Here is a 23,329-nt window from a genome sequence, read left to right on the forward strand (position 1 = left end):
CTGGAATACAGGTCATCCTGTTTAGGAATATGCAATATTCCTTTTGAAAATGTTCTGTGAGGATTAGTTTAATTGGTTGATATAACTGCAGTGGAAGGTTTAGAAGCCTAGGCCTCAGATGAGTCGGCAAAAATTAGACCCCTGAGAAACCTGTATAGAATCCACTCAAGCTCAGAATACCACAAGTATCCATACACAGTGGTATCAAGATTACCGCTCATTGGCCATTGCAGGAATTAGTGGGAAAAGAAGGAGCAGGCTCTAGAATCACCTCCCCATGGAGGCAAGAAATCGGCTAGTCAACAATGTGTACCCAGACCCAGGGCTCAAAGCACTTTATAAACTGTGAACTGAGACAAATGATGGGGACAACCTGAACCTGCCCCATTCTAACTCCAGTCAAAAGCCAGAAAAAGGTGAAATGACTGTTCTTCATCCATTCACTTGTGATTGCTTCTCAACAATCACTCATATGTAATCTTGTGTGCCTTGATGTCATTCATGCTTCTCCTAAGTACTGCTGCTTCACGAAAAGGCCCTTTCTGATCAGCACAGTAAGTCTCCCATGATGCAATGTGGGAAAGTAGAGCAAAAGAGAATCCAGGTGTTATGGCTCAAACCCACCTAATACTTCAGTTATAAGGAAAGATGATGCAGGGTCTATATAATGAGTTTAAACCAGCCCAGATTGTATGGTGAGTTCCATCTAAGACAGCCACAGTTACACAGGAAAACCCTGTCTCAAACAGAGAAGAAGCTTCCAAAATATGTAGTTCATTATGGTAAGTAATCTCAGAGCTCAGAGTTTGAGGAGAAACATCTTGTAAGCTTTGAGACCTTAACCAGAATCTCTGATTTTAAACATTCCCACATAGAAATGTGATTAAATCTAGCTAAAGATGTAAATGTCAAAATAATTAAATGAGTGGAGACTTTATGACCCAATCAGGTGGTAGCTTGTTTCTGAGAGGTGGGCCTAAAAAGGTAAGGTGTGAGGAAATGTGCATATAAGGTTCAGTATGGCTGCACAAGACAGTCTGAGGCTTGGAGCCTGGAGTGACTGCCTGTTCCTGCTAGAATGGGAAAACCTGAAAGAAGTGTGAAGGTCAGGTAAGTCATTCAATCCATCAGGATGCCCCATCTCACCCAGCCAGCCAGCCTCCCATTTCATCTTAGTATTTTTAATATTTGGTTATTGTAATTTTTGATTCGTTGTATGGTGTGATTGTTTTGAAGTAGAAAATGTGATTTAACTCAGGTTAGCTTAGAACTCCATATATAGCTGTCATGAAAGACTGATTCCGCTGCCTCCCCTCGTAAGTTCTGAGACCTCAAGTTGTGCCATTTATAGAGAGCCAAGTATGTAATATTCAAGGACTTGGCCCATTGAGGAAGTACCTTATTTTCTTACCAATATCTTCAGTACACCTTAAAATTTCCTAATTCACAATGATTATCGATTTAGAGAGAAAATGAAAATTGTGAAACCCATGAAAGCATTAAATTGACAATTTCCACAGTTCAGTCTTCTAAACAACACACTACAGCTCAGTGTGGCTACAGGGTCTAAAACTTAAGGAAGTCAAAGTAACAAAATCCATATCACAGCTTCTACCAAACTGTTCCATTGATTTAATTCATATATAGATTGGGTATGGGACCTTTAAGTTTGCTTCTTAAGGTTATCAGAGATAATGTAGAGGGGTTCACACAAAAGTGTGGAGTTCAGATCTACTGTCTTGATACCAGCTTCCCAGCAAGGGAGCTATAGAATGATTGGGTTGAAATGGGTGCTTTTGAATCTCAAGAAGGCCCTTAAGGGAAACGTGGCTCTTAGAAAAATAGATATTGTCTAATGGGAAATACAGGTTTATGACATTGCCTGGACAGTGACTGAGTTTGATTTGAATAATTAGTAGGGAAAGATGCAAGCTAAAATGTGTTTTACCAGAAATAATTCCCTTATCTCCCTATTTCCATAGTATCTCCCCACAAGAAAGTCATAATGAACTTCAAGACCCCTCCCACGATCCAGCAGCTGGCAAAACAAAGCCTGCTGAAAGATGAAGCCTTGACAATCTATGCTCTAAAAGACATGAAAGAGGAGCTCTTCCCACCACTCTTTAAGGATGCATTTATCAGCAAACAACATAACATCCTGAGGCAGATGGTGGCAGCCTGGCCCTTCCCATGCCTTCCTGTGGGAGCTCTGATGAAGACTCCTGACTTGGAGACCTTGAAGGCTATGCTGGATGGCCTGGATTTGCTGATGAGACAAAATGTTCGACCCAGGTAAGAGACACCAAGGGAGCATGGGGATGAGAGGGAAGTGTATGGATTGAGGAAAGTATTCACAATGTGGTCCAAGTTGAATCTGAGACTTCTGATGTCACTATCTATGAGGAGAGAAACTAAGAAAAGGGAAAGTGCTGTGTACAGCATAGCAGAGAAGAGATGCAGGCAATATGCAATGAGTTTGTCCCAGCCTCTTCCCTCGAGGAATGGATTTAAGGGTCTTTGTGTTGTAGGTCAAATCTGTTTACACATTGCCTCTTCTGTCATCTGAATATTTTTCCCATTTGATCCACAGGAGGTGGAACCTACAAGTGCTTGATTTACGAGATGCCAACCATAATTTCTGGAATGCGTGGGATGGAATAGAGGATGGTGCCTGCCCTCCAGACTTTAGCCAGACAGAACTATTGAGGAATCATCCCATACAATGGGGAACACAGGCTGTGACTGTGTGGATAAACCTTTATGTGAATCCCAGGCATACAATTGAATACAATGAATATTTTTATGAGTGGGCAAAGAAGAGAAAAGATGTACAGGTGAACTGTCAGAAGGTGATGTTTTTGCCCAACCCTCACTACAACCCCTGGCATCTTCTGGAAATAGTTGAGCCAAGTTCTATCCAGGAATTGGAAGTGTATAAACACTTCAACCTGGACACTCTTGCAATGATAGCCTCTGACCTGGGCCAGATGAGAAACCTTCAAAAACTCCTTCTCAATAATGTCCACATATCTTTGGAACAGTCTGGAAATAAAGACATGGAAGACCGGTGTATAAGAATGATCATTCCCCATTTCTCCAAACTCCACAAGCTCCAGCATCTCTATTTGAATGACGTCTGCTTTGTGAATGAACATCTGGACCAAGTGCTCAGGTAAGGATAGTGAGCTTTATCCAGGGGCCAGATCAAAGCCTATGTTACATGAAAGGTCAGTCCACAACTGTGGCTTCCCTGACAATCTTGGATTTACACAGATTTGACCTTGTGATACTCTACATCCTGAGTTCTCACTTCAGTAAACTCAGACTATCGGGTATGTGTCCATTATTTAGGAAAGTTCTTTGCTAGGATCCAGATGTAGCAAAAACAGATCTATGGAGGCTACAAAAGCTTAAACCACCTTCTGCCCCACGTCAGTTCTGTCCTGAGAACTGTATGAAGACTTTTAATCTGCTTCTGTCTCCCCATGAGTCTGAGGCCATCTAAGCACAGGAAGGGGCTGAGTAATGATTGAGGATCATTGGGGCTTCTGGAAACTCTGTTGACAGGACCAAGTCCATGCCATGGAGGTGGGCCTCATGCTCTCAAGTTTGTCACACACGGGAATGGTTCTAGGTCTTTCCAAGACAGTCCTACTGGGATTCACTTTCTTTTTTTTTTAATTTTTTTTTATTCGATATAATTTATTTACATTTCACATGTGGGATTCACTTTCTGATATCATTTGTCCACTGATGTAGTATTATGCTAGTAAGTGCAGAGGGCACTGTAGACCTTCAGGCAAAAGCAGTCATGATGGTGTTGTGTGTCCTCTGCTTATAGTGACAAGACTTATTGGGTACTCTCTATCAGGGAGCACTCTAATCTTGAGTTTCATTATGAGCACATAAAGACCTTAGACATAAATAGCCTATTTTCTTGGAATCATTGCCCTCTGTGTACCTCTATTGAAGTTTAAGGAGATGATCTTCTTTGTCTCTCTTTAGGTGCTTAGAGAATCCCTTAGAGAGCCTTGCAATCACTCGCTGCAAGCTGTCAGAATTAGATATGAGGTGTCTGTCCCAGTGTCCAAGAGTCTATCAGCTCAAACACCTGGATCTGAGTGGCATCGACTTTATAAATTTAAGTCATGAATTTCTAGGAAGACTTCTAAAACGACTGACAGCTACACTGCAGAAGCTAGAGTTGAAGGGCTATATGATCACGGACTTCCAAATCGATGTCCTCCTGCCTGCTCTGAGCCAATGCACCCAGCTCACTGAGGTTGATTTTCAGATGAACTTCTTATCTAAGAACAGCCTGGAGAAGCTACTGCAGCACACTGCCAACCTGAGACAGCTGACCAAGGAAATGTACTCTGCACCCTATGAGGTCTATGATGAATTAGGTAATGTCCTCCCACAAAAATTTGCACAATATTGTTCTGAGCTAATGGTCACACTCAATGTTATACGTCAGCCAAAAGAGATCTGCTTTGTGAGTAACATTTGTCCAGGTTGTGGAGGACTCTGTGTCTACAACATGGAGGCCACACTATGTTTCTGTTGGCAACGAGAGTGGTCACTTCTGGACTCTGAGAAAGGAAAGCCGGAACTCAAGTGACTCATTCCAGATAAAGCATGCGTATTTCAGCATTTTTTGGAGGTACTTGGGAATGACGATTGTTTCATTGGGTCATAGTTCAATGAGAAATACTGATCTGGAGAATGAGGGCTTAAATTCTGTCTAAGGTCAACAGTACAGACCCACCTTGACACACTCACAGAGATTTGAATACGGTATTCACTGTTGGGTTTGCCCTTCACATATTCTTGTGTTCTCTTCTCTCTGTCCCTTTCTTCCCAGAATTTTCAGAATAACATGCCCCATGTTTCAAGATTATATACACTTCAGCTTCCTGAAATCCTGATCAAAACACAACAAAGATTCTCTTGGAGAGATGGCTCAAAGTTTAAGATTGCTTGGTGCTCTTCCTGGGGAGGATTGTTTTATTTTTCATTCCCATGACCACCTGTAACTCTAGCTTCAGATGATCTGTCATTTTTTGGTCTCTGGGAAGACGTGTTCATTTCTGCACATAGACATACCATAAACATGATGTAAAAAAAATAAAAATTAATATATTTTAAATAATAAAATGAGTAACATTGTGGTGGTACATACCTTTGACTCCAGTACTAGGTTGGTATAGACCGCTGGCAGATATTTGAATTTTTGGCTGACAGTGGAATTTGCTGGAAGATTTCAAGTGTTTTTGGTTGACAACTGTGGTTGCCTCTCAGGATATATACGTCCCTTGGGTTAGGGAATGTATGGATTCTTGCCATGACCTCAAAGAAAAAAGACTTAAAGTACCTTTGGACACAAGGTTCCTCCACTCTTGTTTTTTTCTTTTCTTTTTCTTTTTTATTAACTTATTTTTTAAACTTATTCACTTTACATCCCACTCACTGCCACCCTCCTGGTCATCCCATCCCACAATCGTTCCCCCATTCCCTTCTCATATGAATGGGTGCCCCCACCCCATTATCTGTCCACCCTGGCATTTGAAGTCTCTTCATGGCTAGGTGCCTCCTATCCTACTGAGTTCAGATCAGGAAGCCAAGCTAGAAGAACACATCCCAATACAGGCAACACATTTTGGGGTAGCCCCCATTCCAGTTTTGGGTATCACATGAAGACAAAGCTGCACATCTGCTCATATGGGGGGGGGCTAGGTCCAGCCTATGTATGTTCTTTGGTTGATTGTTCAGAAACTGAGAACCTCAAAGGCCCAGTTAGTTGACTCTGCCCTTCATGTGCAGTTCCTATCCCCTTCTAGGCCCATAAGCCTTCATAATTTTCTTCCATAAGAGTCTCCAAGCTCCATCCACTATTTGGCTATGGGTGTCTGTATCTGTCTGAGTCAGCTGAAAGGTAGAGGCTCTCAGAGGACGAGAAGAACTTGTCTGAAAACCTAACAGTGTATCATTAATAGTGTTAGGGACTGGTGCTTCCCATGGAATGGGTCTCAAGATGGGAAGGGTATTGGTTGACCATTCCCTCAGTCTCTGCCCCATCCCCTGTGCCTGCATTCCTTTTTGTTGTTTTTGTTTGTTTGTTTGTTTGTTTGTTTGTTTTTGAGACAGGGTTTCTCTGAATAGCCCTATCTGCCCTGGAACTCACTCTGCAGACCAGGCTGGCCTCGAACTCATAAATCTGCCTGCCTCTGCCTCCCAAGTGCTGGAATTAAAGGCGTGCACCACCACTGTCCAACACCCGCATTCCTTTTAGACAGGATACATTTTGGGTCAAATTTTTGCTGGGCAGTGGTGGTGCACACCTTTAATCCCAGCACAGGTAAGTGAGATGGATTTCATAGTTCAAGGCCAGCCTGGTCTACAGAGTAAGTTTAAGGACAGTCTATACCACACACACATACACACACACACACACACACACACACAAATCCCTGTCTCATTAACCATAAAAATAAAATGGTTTTATTTCCTGGTGCTGCAGAAATGGCTCAGCAGGTAAGACTGCTCTTCCAAAGGTCCTGATTTCAAATGCCAGCAACCACATGGTGGCTCACAATGATCCACAATGAGATCTGATGCCCTCTGGTGGGGTGTTTGAGGACAACTACAGTATACTTACATATAATAAGTAAATCTTTTTAAAAACTGTTTTGTTGTTGGGTTGATGTCTCTATTGCTCCACTGGGGTTCCTGCCTGGCTACAGGAAATGCCCTCTTCAAGTTCCATCTCCCCAATGTAGTGAGTCTCAAATAAGGTCACCCCCATTGATTCTTGGGTGCCTCCATCATCTCAGAACTCTGTCTCCTCCTAGAGATGCCTCCCACCTGCTCACCCCTTTAGTTCAGTCCTCTACTCTTGAGGAACATCGGCACCTATTCAGAAAGCTCTTCCCAGTCTTTCTGATCTTAAGACCTTCAGGAGAATAAATCTTCACAGCCATGTTTTCAGTATATGCTTTGATTTGTTATCATTCAGTGTATGACTTGTGTGACTCTGTGTGTGTGTTTCTCAGTGTTTGTGAGTTTGAGTATGTATGTACTTATATAAGTCATGGTTCTTTAGAGTCACAGATTTTATGGAATATCTCTATATATTAAAGGAATTTATTGTGATGACTTACATTCTGTAGTGCAACTAACCCAAAAATGGGCAGCCGTGAATGGGAACTCCAAGAATCTACTAGTTTCTCAGGCCCATGAGCTACTTGCTTGCACTAGTCTTCTGTAGAAGTAGGTTTCTATAGATGTGCTGGCAAGTAAGTACAAGCAAACAAACAAGAGTGAATCTTCCTTCTTCTAATGTCCATATGTAGGCCTCCAATAGAAGGTGTGGCCCTGATTAAAGGTGTGTGTCACCACACCTGGATCTAGGACTTACTTTGCCCAGGGCTGCCTTGAATTCAGAGACCTCTTTGCTTCAGTCTCCTGGGATTAAAGGTGTGATTTACCTTGCCTGCACCTAAGCTTTTCTTTCCCCCTCTCCCATACAGGGTTTCGCTGTGTAGCACTTGCTGTCCTGGAACTCACTCTGTAGACCAGGCTGGCCTCAAACCCAGAAATCCACCTGCCTTTGCCTCTCAAGTGCTGGGATTAAAGGTGTGTACCACCACTGCCTGGCTACCTAGACTTTACTTATTCACCATGCCTCTAAATCCAGGTCAGAAACTTCTGTCTTCCAGCCTCAAGATCTGGATCACAGGTGTTCCCTCAGAATCTTGATTGTAGTTTGTTCTAGATAAAGTGAAGTTGCCAAACTGTAATAGCCATTACAGTGCTTATGTTAGTATGTGTGTGAGTATATATGAGGTTTAAGTGTGTGTGTTATGTATGTGAGCATTTCTCTGTGTGAGTTCATGTGTATGTGTTCTTATGTGTGGTTATATGTGAGCATTTGTGTGTGTGTGTGTGTGTGTGTTTGCATGTGCATGCCTTCCTGTGTGTCAGAAAAAGACTTGAGAGGGCCAGTTTTTCTTTCCATAGGAGGTTTCAGGGATCACACTATAGGCTATGAACTTGTGTGGCAAAGTCTCACTCACTGAGCCATCTTAGTGTTCCACAATCAGACTTTGTTGTCTAAGTGAAGAGCAGGTGAAAACTTTTCCCAGCAAATATTTTGGATGCTCTACCCACATGTCAGTAATACTCAGTCAGTGCTCAAGGAGTATGTGATCAAGGTGTTCCTGCATTTACCACATCCCTAATATCTGTAACCTAGTAATGGCACATTTGATGCTGTCAGTTTCATTAACCTTCTTGGACTAATGTGGGTGAGCATGGTGAGTGTATACAAATCTAATCTGTCACTCCTTGGGACAGTCAGTGTTTTATTAGAAGACCTGTGACTCCAACGGATCTTAAGAACCTTAAGGGTGGGGCAGTGGTGGCACACACCTGTAATCCCAGCACTCTGGGAGGCAGAGGCAGGCAGATTTCTGAGTTCAAGGCCAGCCTGGTCTACAGAGTGAGCTCCAGGACAGCCAGTGCTATACAGAGAAACTCTGTCTCAAAAACCCAAACCCAAATCCAAAAAAAAAAAGAACCTTAAGAGTCTTAGTCACAGTAGCCATCAGTCATGTAGAATGATGGATGCTGCAGTTTCTGGCTGATTTGAATGTTCTGACATCTGGTCCATATGTGATAATATATAATCTACAAAGAAATCCAGTACATTTTCAAGCAATATCCAGGAATGACTGTAGTCTAAAGTGGCACACAGAACATTAATTCCTTTTGTCTTTCCAGATAAAATATATTAACAATTGGTTTGAGTAAGTATAGAAAAATAAAAATAAAAACAAATGTTAAAATAAGGATTTGATGAGGGCAGGACTTGTGTATAAAAGGAACCTAGGACACCCAGTGCTGTTATACAGAGAAACCTTGACTTGAAAAACAAAAATTGAAAACAAAAATACATTGGATTTGAGAAGGGTATGGTTGTTTGGTATTGGAATCCAGAGTTAAGACAATGGAATCAGGTGTTCCAGAGCAACTGAAGCAAAATAGAGAGGTCCAAACAAAAGTTGATCGCATGTACCACTGTCTTAGGGAGTGTAGTGTCAAATGGCAGAAAGAAGCTTCTGGAAATAGACCACCAGCAAATCTTAGGCCATTAAGAGTTCATCTGGGAAAGGGCTTTTATGTGTGCAAGCTTGCTGAGGGGCCATACCGCAATGGTTAGAGGAGTCTCTCTAACTCCTCCTACAGGCTTGGGGAAAAGGTCCAATATGAACTGTAAGATGTAGGATGCTGACATTTTACCAACTTGACACAAAAGAGAGTCATCAGAGAGGAAGAAGCTCATTGGTGAAATGTCTTCATGAGACCCATGTATAAAGCACTTCTCAATTACTGATCAATTTGAAAGGGCCAAGTCTATTGTGGATGGTACTATCCTAACTTCTATAAGCAAGCAGGCTGTGCACGTTATGAGGAGCTAGCCAGTAAGCAACACTCCTCCATGGCCCCTGCATCAACTCCTGGTTATAGATTCCTGTCATATTTGAGTACCTGTCCTGATTTCCTTTGGTGATGAATAGTAAGTAATATGGAAGTGTAAGCCTAACAAAATCTTTCCTTTCCTACTTTGGTTTGGTGCCTAATATTTCTTCACACTAACAAAACCTCTAACTAAACAAGTTGATACCAGCATATTGGGGTACTGCTGAGATATACCTGACCATGTTTGGGGGAGAATTTTCGGTGGATTTTTTTAATATAGGGCTAGCAAAGCTATTGAGTGTTGAGAGCTCAATGGTAGGTTATTGAGGAGAATGAAAGACAAGATTAGGATGTTGAAACACTGCAGAAGACAGACAACTAGCATGTAAAGATTTAGAATAAAATATAAAGTTTCTATCAGGACTCCGTTATTTTGAATTGAGATTCTATGGTTCTAGTGAACTGAGGCAGAAGTGTTATTATCTGTGATTTAAAAGTTACCAGAACTACTAAAGTGAGTCTTTGCTTTGCTGGGATAATTGATGCTGGTCAGCTAGAGGTAAGAAATTTATGGTAAATGCCTAAAGAAATAGAAGGAGTCATAGAAAGTCTTCCAACCAAAAAAAGCACAGGATCAGATGGCTTCAGTGCAGAATTCTACCAGACCTTCAAAGAAGAGTTAACACCAATACTCTTCAAACTATTCCACAAAATAGAAACAGAAGGAACACTACCCAATTCCTTCTATGAAGCCACAATTACGCTGATACCAAAGCCACAAAATGATCCAACAAAGAAAGAGAACTTCAGACCAATTTCCCTTATGAACATCGATGCAAAAATACTCAATAAAATTCTTGCCAACCGAATCCAAGAACACATCAAAATGATCATCCACCATGATCAAGTAGGCTTTATCCCGGGAATGCAGGGTTGGTTCAATATACGGAAATCCATCAATACAATCCACTACATAAACAAACTCAATGAACAAAACCACATGGTCATTTCATTGGATGCTGAAAAAGCATTTGACAAAAATTCAGGATCCCTTCATGCTTAAAGTCTTGGAGAGAACAGGAATTCAAGGCCCATACCTAAACATAGTAAAAGCAATATACAGCAAACCGGTAGCCAGCATCAAACTAAATGGAGAGAAACTTGAAGCAACCCCACTGAAATCAGGGACCAGACAAGGCTGCCCCCTTTCTCCTTATCTTTTCAATATTGTACTTGAGGTACTAGCTCGGGCAATTCGACAACATAAGGAGGTCAAAGGGATGCAAATTGGAAAGGAAGAAGTCAAACTATCATTATTTGCAGACGACATGATCGTCTACCTAAGTGACCCAAAGAGCTCCACTAGAGAGCTCCTACAGCTGATAAACAACTTCAGCAAAGTGGCAGGTTATAAAATCAACTCAAGCAAATCAGTGGCCTTCCTATACTCAAAGGATAAGCAGGCTGAGAAAGAAATTAGGGAAATGACCCCCTTCACAATAGCCTCAAACAGTATAAAGTATCTTGGGGTGACTCTTACCAAACATGTGAAAGATCTGTATGACAAGAACTTCAAGACTCTGAAGAAGGAAATGGAAGAAGACCTCAAAAAATGGGAAAACCTCCCATGCTCATGGATCGGTAGAATCAATATAGTTGAAATGGCCATTTTGACTAAAGCGCTATACAGATTCAATGCAATACCCATCAAAATCCCAACTCAATTCTTCACAGAGTTAGAAAGAGCAATTATCAAATTCATCTGGAACAACAAAAAACCCAGGATAGCTAAAACTATTCTCAGCAACAAAAGAAAATCTGGGGGAATCAGTATCCCTGACCTCAAGCAATACTACAGAGCAATAGTGTTAAAAACTGCATGGTATTGGTACAGTGACAGACAGGAGGATCAATGGAACAGGATTGAAGATCCAGAAATGAACCCACACACCTATGGCCACTTGATCCTCGACAAAGAGGCTGAAAACATCCAATGGAAAAAAGATAGCCTTTTCAACAAATGGTGCTGGTTCAACTGGAGGTCAGCATGCAGAAGAATGCGAATTGATCCATCCTTGTCTCCTTGTACTAAGCTCAAATCCAAAAGGATCAAGGACCTCCACATAAAGCCAGACACTCTGAAGCTAATAGAAAAGAAACTGGGGAAGACCCTTGAGGACATCGGTACAGGGAGAAAGTTTCTGAACAGAACACCAATAGTGTATGCTCTAAGATCAAGAATTGACAAATGGGACCTCATAAAATTACAAAGTTTCTGTAAGGCAAAGGACACCATCAAGAGGACAAATCGGCAACCAACAAATTGGGAATAGATCTTCACCAATCCTACATCAGATAGAGGGCTAATATCCAATATATATAAAGAACTCAAGAAGTTAGACTCCAGAAAACCAAACAACCCTATTAAAAAATGGGGTACAGAGTTAAACAAAGAATTCTCACCTGAAGAACTTCGGATGGCGGAGAAGCATCTTAAAAAATGCTCAACTTCATTAGTCATTAGGGAAATGCAAATCAAAACAACCCTAAGATTTCATCTTACACCAGTCAGAATGGCTAAGATTAAAAATTCAGGAGACAGCAGGTGTTGGAGAAGGTGTGGAGAAAGAGGAACACTCCTCCACTGCTGGTGGGGTTGCAAATTGGTACAACCACTCTGGAAATCAGTCTGGCGGTTCCTCCGAAAACTGGGCACCTCACTTCCAGAAGATCCTGCTATACCACTCCTGGGCATATACCCAGAGGATTCCCCACCATGTAATAAGGATACATGCTCTACTATGTTCATAGCAGCCCTATTTATAATTGCCAGATGCTGGAAAGAACCCAGGTATCCCTCAACAGAAGAGTGGATGCAAAAAATGTGGTATATCTACACAATGGAGTACTTTTCAGCCATTAGAAACAATGAATTCATGAAATTCTTAGGCAAATGGATGGATCTAGAGAACATCATACTAAGTGAGGTAACCCAGACTCAAAAGGTGAATCATGGTATGCACTCACTAATAAGTGGTTATTAACCTAGAAAACTGTAATACCCAAAACATAATCCACACATCAAATGAGATACAAGAAGAAAGGAGGAGTGGTCCCTGGTTCTGGAAAGACTCAGTGAAACAGTATTCGGCAAAACCAGAACGGGGAACTGGGAAGGGGTGGGAGGGAGGACAGGGGAAGAGAAGGGGGCTTATGGGACTTTCGGGGAGTGGGGGCGGGGCTAGAAAAGGGGAAATCATTTGAAATGTAAATAAATTATATCGAATAAAAAAAATTAAAAAAATATCTTTTTTTAAATCCATAGGATTTAGAATGAAACTATAACACATTCTAGACCATACCTGTTGTGTAGACTATTTGTCCAGCTTGAGGTTTTGACTAAACTGCACAAGGAATCCATGTTTGGTACAGAAAGAGATGCAAAAGAGAAAACTGAAAAGCTAAAGTAAACTTAAATTCCCCCACCAAAATTCACTTTAATATTTTATTATTGATTCTACTTGTTTTCCTAATGCTTTTATATACATATAAAAAACAGAAGTGGATAGAAAAAAGGTCACATGAAAACATACATTCCCTTTAAAAAGGGAAGAGGGATTATGGGACTTTCAGGGAGGGGGGATCCAGGAAAGGGGAAATCATTTGCAATGTAAATAAAGAATATATTGAATAAAAAAAAGCCCAGGACCAGATGGGTTTAGTGGGGAAGGAGAGCTTCAGAACAATTGATGCAAGAATACTGAACAAAATCCTGGCCCAGTGCAGACTGCCCTGCCCATTGCATGGGAGAAGGACAGTGCCATTATGGTGGAATCTGCCTGCCTTGGTGTGCGGGCTCCTGAGTGAGGAGGCCAAAATAAAACACAAATGAGTTCTAGCAAAACTTTTTACAGTCTATTTTCCACTGAATAATATGACCTCAATTTCCTCTGGCTGAATTACTGTCAAAACTACAATCTTCCAGGTCCTATGAGAACAAACAATTAAACACCGTGTACAGCTTTCTATTAGTTTTGCTATCTCAGTTTTTCATATTTTCCACATTCCTCCAAAAGAGAGTATAGATTCTGTCCATCAGAAAAATCACATTTTGCTACCATTTAAGGTTGTTTTTGTTGTTGTTCTAACTTGCTACTCTGCTACTATGATAGAATCCTTTCAGCAAAAGCATCTCAGGGAATAAATGGTTGTTGTGCATGTTTCTGTGAGATCCAAGTCCATCATTCTGAGAGCTTAGAATAGAAACTGAAGGTCGAAAATGAAGCTATAAAACTGAAGGATAAACACTCTTTCCTGGCTTGCGCTATTGCTTGGTCACTGTCCCATGCCCAGGCCCACTTCCTTAGCAATATATCACCACCCTAGGTGGAAGAACCTTCCCACAACAATCATCAATATAATCTCTCACAGATATAACAACCAGCCATTCTGATGAGAGTACACACTCAACTGAGGCTCCATCAGATGACTGCAGCTCTGAAATGTTGAGAAGTGAACACAATTAGGACACAGAGAAAATAATGAGTGAGGAAGTTGTAAGAACACAAAACCAGTGATCTAGCCAAATCTATTACAGGAGCCCCTGCTACCGCAGGAGGGAGTTGGAGTTGGGGCTGAGACAGAACAAAATGGGAACTGTACCTTGTTCATGGCAGGAAAGGATACACTAGAATGGGGAGTTCAGAGGCTGTGCTGCCCTAGGATTTGGCGTATTTAACCCCGTGATCTCAAGACAGTGTGACCAGAGATGTGGCTAAAACAGCTGGAAGGTGATGGAAAAAGCAGATTCCCCCACAGACGTGGAAGTAAGATTGCTATCCCAAGGAAGATATGCTGACTTTGCTGGAATGGATGAAGAACAACATTCCATCTACTGACAGTTCCAAGTTCAAAACTACAGAGTCACATATGGGAACAGTGTTGATCAGGAGAGTGGAATATAAAGTCTTTGTCCTTTCCACCCTGCAAAACAGGGTAGGGAGAGCCTGATTTCACCCTGGATGCTGACTTGAGCTTTCTGTCATGGGTTATATAGAGTGGATCTAACTGTTAAATGAGAGCCTGGGTCTAAACTAAGCCTGAGTCTAGAGGTGCTGAAAAATTACTTTAGCAACAGCAAGACTGAGGAATTTCAATAAGGTTCAGCAACTTAATATTTTCAAAATTGCATGTCCGGCATTATCTGAAGGAACTAAACTATGGGGCAAAACCATCTGATAACCATGATGGGTTGGCTATATTTCTTTTTTTTCTGTATGATATCTTAGTTACCTATGTGTAGTTTAACCCTACTATTTTTATCTTGACTGGATGTTGACAAGTAAGGTTTGTCATGAGATGTTTACTCAAGTGGACTTAGTGCACTGTCAAAAACAAAATAGTTTGGACTTTACAAACTCATCTCTGTGCTGAGACATTCCTATTGGCAGATCCTCCCTGTTGAATCACAGGCCCTGACTGCCAGTAGACTAGTTACTCTGTAGAAAGATCAACCCCACTCTCTATTACAGTAGATTCAAGTCTCATCTGCCCTTAGCATTGTCCCAGAATAGTAGATGAAGATTCCTCTCCCCTTGTGCATGCCTCCTTGTTGATACAACAATCCCCACCTGCCTTTCTTTTCTCCCTCATTTCCTTGTCACAGTCCCCACAAAGGCAAAAACTTCCTGCTCAACAACATCAATGTGTGCCAGAAGACAAGGAAGGGAGTTCACAGAGTACCATACGATCTCTTATCACAGACCAAATTTTCACAGTTGCCTCTACCACAGGACTGTAACACAAGAAGTATCTTAACCTTTCTCCTGAGTATGTCTCCTTGTGGATTACTAATATCATCTCTTACTGGCCTCTTCTTCCTCCAGCTTTCAACACTAGCAAGCATTCCCCCTTGAACATACCCAACAAAGAGGTCTTTAAAAGAGGAAACACTCAGCCAACACTCTGCAAATCCACACATCAAACAGTAACCCAGAAACAAAACTAGCACCCAGACAAGACAAACTGAGAAACTGGTACCATGACCAATAATCACATCAAACACAGAGGTCTAGACTGCTTTGTTTCCAGATTCTGGCTATTACAAACAAGGCTGCTAAGAACATAGAGGAACAAGTGTCCTTGGAGTATGGTGGGGCATCTTCTATGTATATGACCAGGAATGGTAAAGCTGACTCATCAAGTGTTTCCAACTTTCTGAGGAACAGTCAGATTGATTTCCAGAGTGGTTGCATCAGTTTTCAATCCCACCAGAAATGGAGAAGCGTTCTATTTCCCGACAACCTCACAAGCATGTGTAGTCACTGTAGTTTTTTATCTTAGCCACTCAGATTGTTGTAAGGTAAAATCTGAAGATCATGGTTATTTGCATTTCACTGAAGACTAAGGACTTTAAACCTTTCTTTAAGTGCTTCTTGGTCATTGAAGACTTTTGTAACTTTGTATTAGGGGAAGGGTTGAAGAAGCTGAAGAGGAGGGAGACCCCATAGTAATTCTATAAGTCTCAAATAACCTGGAATCCTGGAAGTTCCCAGAGACTAAGTTGCCAATCTTGGCAGCATACACAAGCTCCTCCAGAGTCCCAGTACATATACAGCAGAGTTCCACTGGTCTAGCTTCAGTGGGAAAGAATTGAGACCCTTGATAAGGGGAATTCCTAAGGGTTTAGCGGGTAGCAACTTCTTAGAGGAAAGCTGGAGTAGAAAATGGATGAGGAACTGGATGAGGGAGCAGTGGATGAAATGTAACTTAAGAAAAGATTGCCAGGCCTTAAACTCACAAAGATTCTCCTTCCTTATTCTCCTGAGGGCTGCTTAACTAGAATATCCAAGTGTGTTCTCAATTACATCTGATTATTAACTGGGTCTTAGTAGTTTCTGTTGAGAATTTTTAAAAGATATTTATTGTTATATATAAGTATACTATAGCTGTCTTCAGACACTCCAGAAGAGGGCATCAAATATCATTTTGGATAGTTGTGAGCCACCATGTGGTTGCTCGGATTTGAACTCAGTACCTTTGGAAGATCAGTCAGTGCTCTTAACTGCTGAGCCATCTCTCCAGCCCTCTGTGGGGATTTTTAATTTTATTTAGTTTTGTTCTTCTTTCTTGAGACAGTCTCACTAAAAATGTCAGGCTGACCTTGAATTCTAGGCCCTCTACACTGGAGTGTCAGATGTGAGTTACTCAAAGTGCCTTGAGTGATGATCTTTATGTCACTTTAAGCCTGGAATTCTTTGGTGTGCTTTTAATCCCAGCAACAGGAAGGCAGAGGAAAGCTGTGAGTGTCAAAATAGTCAGATATTCTATGCATCTTTTAAAAGGGCAAAACAAGTCTGGAGAAATGGCTCAATTGTTAAGAACACTCAGTGTTCTCCCAGAGGTACTGTGTTCAATTCCCAGAAACTACATGATGGCTCACAACCACCTATAATGGGATTTGATTCCATTTTCAGGGGTGTTTGAGGACAGGGACAATACACTCATATATATTAAATAAATTGATAGATATACAACTAGATAACTAATGTAAAACTAGCAAACATATAATACCAAAAAAGAAATGGTATTTGCATCTCCTCATTGATAAGTAATCTCTTATTTTAATGGAACTCAAAATGTCCTCAAACTTGAAGGAAGAAACCTGTATATACACATACGTGCATATATGTGTGTGTATATAGAGTATAGTTCTGTGTATATGTTTATGTACATTTCATCTTAATGGACATTACATCACAACCACAGTCTCCCTCCCTCGTCTCTTCTCATACCAACACCTGACTGCAACAGTAAGGCAGAGGGTGGATAGTATATAAGTTTAATGGCAGCCTAATTTATATAGCAAGTTCTAAACAGCTATAGATATGCTCTTTTGTCTCAAAGAAGCAAAACAAAGCACACCAATTAACAAACAAACCCAAGCAAAATATTTCTATCAATTGATACATGGTATATTCTTTTAATGAACCCAGGATGTATTCAAAATTTCAGGAAGAAGCCAGCCTTTCTTAATTAACTATTCAATAAAAAATTGAATATAACTTACAATGTAAACTTCAGGTCCTTTTTCTTACATTTTTTTGGTTTTCATTTTGTTTCTGCATGTCTCAGGCTAGCTGTTCTGCTGCTGTAGAAGTAACCAATTAAGTATGACATTGAGCTAGTGTTGTTCTGTTTTTGGCATGTGAATTATGATCTGTACCTCATAATCTCTTCTTTCTGGTTGCTTTGTAAGGGGTTACAGACCATGCCAATGGCTACTGAAGGATTACTAACTTTAGTGTTTCTTTCCTACTCCACCTCTGTAGTTTGTGGACCTCAAGCTTGGAACTTTACCAACACCTTTTCTTTTCTCTTTTTTTCTTTGATATATTCTTTATTTACATTTCAAATGATTTCCCCTTTCTTAGATCCCCCCTCCCCAAAAGTCCCAAAAGCCTTCTTCCATCCCCCTGTTCCCCAATCCACCCCTTTCCACTTCCCTGTCCTGGTACTCCCCTACACTGCTGCACTGAGCCTTTCCAGGACCATTGAACACTCCTTCCTTCTTCTTGAGCATAATTTGATATGTGAATTGTGTCTTGGGTATTCCAAGCTTCTAGGGTAATATCTGCTTATCAGTGAGTGCATACCATGAGTGTTCCTTTGAGACTGGGTTACCTCAATTAGGATGATGTTCTGCCATTAATTTGTCTAAGAATTTCATGAATTCCTTATTTCTAATGGCTGAATAGTACTCCATTGTGTAGTTATACCACATTTTCTGTATGTATTCCTCCGTTGAGGGACATCTGGGTTCTTTCCAGCTTCTGGCTATTATAAATAGGGCTGCTATGAACACAGTGAATCATGTATCCTTATTACATTCTGGGGAATCCTCTGGGTATAGGCCCAGGAATGGTATAGTGGAGTCCTCTGGTATTATCATTCCCAGTTTTCTGAGGAACTGCCAGACTGATTTCCAAAGTGGTAGTACCAGCTTACAACCACACCAGCAGTGGAGGAGTGTTCCTCTTTCTCCACATACTCGCCAGCACCTGTTTTCTCTTGAGTTTTTGATCTTAGCCATTCTGACTGGTGTGAGGTGAAGTATCAGGATTATTTTGATTTGTATTTCCCTGATGACTAAGGATCCAACACCTTTTCACAAGTCCTGTATGGGTCATGATCAAAGATTGATGTCAGTAATTAATGATGGGAATTACAAAGATGCTGGAACTCATTCCATGCAGCGTGTCTGGATAAATGGAAATTATGGAGAATTTGGAATTTGATTTTCTTTGTTTTCTTCGAGGGCCTAGAGAGCTAAGCATAGTCTATTTATAATCCAACTCTTGACTGAGGATTAAAAGTTCCTTTTGGTCCCTTCCCAGAAGGATGTATGTTCCCCAGCTGTGGCTGCAGTTGGATGTAGCCATTGGGAACTAGAATACTTTGGAGACACTTCACACTACCAGAGATAATTATGGCTTTAAAACCAGCACAGGCCGGATCAAGCATTTTTGGATTAGACATGCTATGTTGACACAGGCTGAGCAATAATGGAACACATATGTACTTTAGAGCACTTTGGAGACAGAGGCAGGCAATTAATTCTCTGTGAAGTACAGGCCACTGTGGACTATACAGCAAGTTTCAGGACAGTCAAGGATATAGCAAGTTCTGTAAAGACATTATCTAAACAAACAGACAAACAAAAACAAAAACAAAACCAAAACAACTGAGTGTGCTCAAATTGGTAATCTGAATTCTGTAAACTCAGCTCTAGTGATCTCGCCCCCACACCACACAGTGTTGGCAGAAAGGCTTCCTAAGTTTATTGTCATTAATGGTATATTTTCCCCCTGCTCCCATAGGATGACAATTTAGAAAAAGACACAATGAATGTCTACTCCCCACCCACCCTGGTGAAACTGACAAGACAGAGGCTACTGAGTGAGGAGGCCTTGGACGTTTCTTCTCTCAAGGATCTGCCCAATAGGCTGTTCCCAGTGACACTTGAGGAGGCCTTCATTAATGGTCATACAAAGATCTTAACCACCATGATACCTGTGTGGCCCATCCCATACCTTTCTGTAGGAATGTTGATAAAGACCCTCTGCCTAGACACTTTGCAGGTTGTTCTTGAGGGGCTAGATATACTGATTTCAAAAACAGTTCGCTCCAGGTAGGCAGGATCACCTGGGGTTGGAGAAAGTTTCTCTGAGTACTGAGAATGAGCAATTAGGGACAGAGGATATTTGGCCAACTGTGGATGAGAGGCTTCTGATTTTCAAGTTTTTCTTTACGCCATTGTCAGGAAAGTTCTTTACTGGGAGAAGAGGCTTAGAGTGGTGTAGAGCCTTGGGCTCAGGCTATCTGGAAAAATAATGGCTAATATAGGAGATAGAAAATGTAGAAAAATCCAGTGAGGAATGGTCCTTTTCCTGAATCCCTAAAAGTTTAATGTGAAATGAGGTTGGACTGGAATTAAGGGAAGTAGGACAGGGCTAAAGATGCCCTTTTTGCAAAGAATGCTATTCATTTTCTCAGCATGAGGCTCTGGGTTTGATTCTAGGCAGAGGAATAAAACGTTGTGGTAGAAAAAGCTGAAGTGTGAGATGTGGAAGGGAATCAAACTGTAAGATGTGTTGTCCTTTACCTTCTAAAAATTATACTCATTTCTCCCTCATTTTCTAGATAAAAATTCAGAGATATGAATTGGAGGGATAGAGACTACTATTTCTGTGGGATATGGGCTGGATTCCCATGAAGGTGAAGGCATATAAGAGTTCATAAAACAGAAACAGGCATTGGAAAACAGTCCTGACTGTGGGATGAAGAAAGAATTGAGATGGGAAGGGGGGAACCTGGAAAGGGAAAATCATTTGGAATGTAAACAAAAAAAATATAGAAAATAATAAAAAAAAAGAGAGAGAATTGTGGGTGACATCTCAACTGCAACTCATGGAGCGCAGCCTTGATGAATGTGCCACATACTTGTTGCAGTGGCCCAGCAGAGAAAAGATTCCATTCATTTATGCTGTAGAACGCTGAAAATTCAGGGCTTAACCAAAGCCACAATCATAGAAATCTTCAAAATTGTACATGCAGACTATCCAAGATCAGGAGCTATGCTGTCTTTGCCTAGAAGATTTGGCTTTTCTTTTTATTCGATATATTTTTTATTTATTTTTCAAATGACTTCCCCTTTTCAGGCTCCCCACTCCCCGAAAGTCCCATAAGCCCTCTTCCCTCCCCCTGTTCCCCCACCCACCCCTTCCCATTTCCGTGTTCTGGTATTGCCCTATACTGCTACACTGAGTCTTTCCATAACCAGGGGCCACTCCTCTGTTCTTCTTGGACATCATTTGATGTGTGGATTATGTTTTGGGTATTCCAATTTTCCAGGCTAATATGCACTTATTAGTGAGTGCATACCATTATTGATCTTTTGAGACTGGGTTATCTCACTTAGTATGACGTTCTCCAGCTCTATCCATTTGTCTAAGAATTTCATGAATTCATTGTTTCTAATGGCTGAATAGTACTCCATTGTGAATATATACAACATTTTTTGAATCTGTTCTTCTGTTGAGGGATACCTGAGTTCTTTCCAGCTTCTGGCTATTATAAATAGGGTTGCTATGAACATAGTGGAGGATTTGGCTTTTCTTAACACCTACCTGAAAGAGATGAACAATCCTCTCTCATTCAGTCTAGATGAAATCAAAGGTACCATCAGTATGGGTTGTACTGAAAAGATTGATGAGGAGGAAGTAATCACAGTGATTTCTCTACTTCCCACACTCCACCATCTTCTCTGGGAACTCTATGTATATGATGTCCCTTTTTTAAAGGGCAACCTGAAAGAATTCTTCAGGTAAGGAAGGATTGAGAGTGTACAGAGAAGTCGACAAGAGAAAACAGACCTCTTTTCATTGCTGTTCTCTTTCCTTGTCTTTTGTTTTGTTTTGTTTTGTTTTGTTTTGCAAGCTGGGGAGTCCATGTCAGACTGGACACCATAAATCTAGCAAAGTTAAAGACATAGCCTATCTGAGGAGATGACCTATATGATAAGATAAATATGACCAGGCATAAGCATTGCTCTTTTTGTTCATGTTTTGAGTCAAGAAATTGGTTGAGTAGATGAGTAATATGCAACACTGGGTTTCATGATGAAGACAGGATCATGGACCTTGCAGGAACAAAACCTCTGAGAACTCTTAAAAATAGCACTAGGAAGTTATTGAATTTTATTTGGGATAGATAGGCCTTCCTATATGCACCAAGTTGGCCTGATATAACCATTGGTGTGGTTTCCTGCAATATCCTGAATCATGTTGCTATTTACTAGCATGATATAGGTTGTGTGAGCAGACAAATGAAGGCCATGTCTTGGGTTGTGGTTGACCTCACTATATAGTCAGAATGAGTTTGGGAGAAAGTCTTCTGCTTACCGGCCAATCATATCAACCCTCTTCAATACTATTTGCCAGAAATCAATCATTTCTTCTCTCCCCAAGTGCCTAAAGAAGCCCTTGGAGACACTTTGCATCACAAGATGTTACCTCTCACAATCAGACTTGGATTACCTGCCCTATTGCCTGAATATATTTGAGCTCAAATGTCTGAATCTTATTGATAAAACTTTGTCATTTACTCCTTGAACCTCTTGTGTGTCTCCTAGAGAGAGGTAGATATACCCTGGAATACCTGCATTTGAAGTCGTGTGGAATGGGAGAACATCAGATTGATGTCTGCTGCCTGCCCTAAGGCAATGTTCCCATCTCACAGAAATCAATTTCTATGATAATGAACTTTCTGTGCTTTTACTGAACAAAAGTTCTACACCACACAGCCAAGCTTAGGCAACTAATGGATGAACTGTACCCTCTGGAGTGCTATGATATCAGGGATGTAATACTATCAGACAGATTAGAAAATTTTTGACCTGCACTCCTGGATATACTCAGGGCCAAAAGAAAGCCCAAAAAGGTCACTTTTGCCTTCACAAACTGATGCTCTAAGTGTGGTGGGTCCTATATTTATGATCTGGATACCCAATGTTGCTTTTTTGAAAAGAACCTACGTGGTTGATTGTTGAACAGACAAATTGAGTCTTAGCATTGGGGATCGATGAAATCCTAAACGAAAATCCTTTTCTGAAAGGAGCATGAAAATGTCAATTACCTAAAAGTCTGAGACACAGAGGAAATACAAGATTGTCCTCACAGCTTGTGAGTGAGTTTTTCATCTGCCAAAGATTTCAAGTACTCTTTTCTCCTCTAGGATTTTTATAGTTTGAGTGTGTTACAATAAAAGTATCCTTCCGTAAAGACATTGTTCCCCTCTGTTGACTGCACACAATACAGGTGTTGACTTACTGAGGTACTGGTATGTCTCTATCAGAGCACAGAGCCTAATGATTCCCAGCATTTCTGTATCTGTGTCCAGTTTCTTCATTCCTCATCACCATAATTAGGTCAATCTCAGATTTGTGCAGTTCCTTTCATCTCAGTAACTGGTCTAATAAATGGGATCTAAAGCACAGGGCTCCACAAAGGCCTCAATGTTTGGGAAACAAATTTGTATGTAGTACATTCAGATCAGAAAAACTGAGTTAGATATGGAGAACAAAGGGAGGAGGGGACAGGTTTTTTCAGCAGTCAAGAATATAAGGGCCTAGTGAATACCAAGGCAGACACATTTCTGGAACTATGTCCTTGTATTTAAACTTTGCTGGAAGACATGGTTTATAACATATGAATACTTAGAGAGCTGATATCAAAATGAGAAGAGCATGATGTGACCTTAATCTATTTACTTCTTCATACTTCCAAAACAG

At 40.9% G+C, this 23,329-nt stretch overlaps 1 protein-coding gene and 1 pseudogene across 1 annotated transcript; both read left to right on the plus strand.

Moving 5' to 3' along the window:
• The first annotated feature begins 2,005 nt into the window (after positions 1–2,005).
• Positions 2,006–4,621, plus strand: LOC127680414 (PRAME family member 12-like). Its single transcript, XM_052175875.1, has 3 exons — positions 2,006–2,292; positions 2,591–3,172; positions 4,006–4,621. Exons 1-3 carry the CDS (start codon positions 2,006–2,008, stop codon positions 4,619–4,621), a joined length of 1,485 nt encoding a protein of 494 aa, XP_052031835.1.
• Positions 4,622–19,382: 14,761 nt separating this feature from the next.
• On the plus strand, positions 19,383–22,581 carry LOC127680415 (oogenesin-2-like; annotated as a pseudogene).
• The last annotated feature ends 748 nt before the right edge of the window (positions 22,582–23,329 follow it).

The sequence above is a fragment of the Apodemus sylvaticus genome, chromosome 3 (assembly GCF_947179515.1).
Source record: "Apodemus sylvaticus chromosome 3, mApoSyl1.1, whole genome shotgun sequence".
Taxonomy (NCBI): domain Eukaryota; kingdom Metazoa; phylum Chordata; class Mammalia; order Rodentia; family Muridae; genus Apodemus; species Apodemus sylvaticus.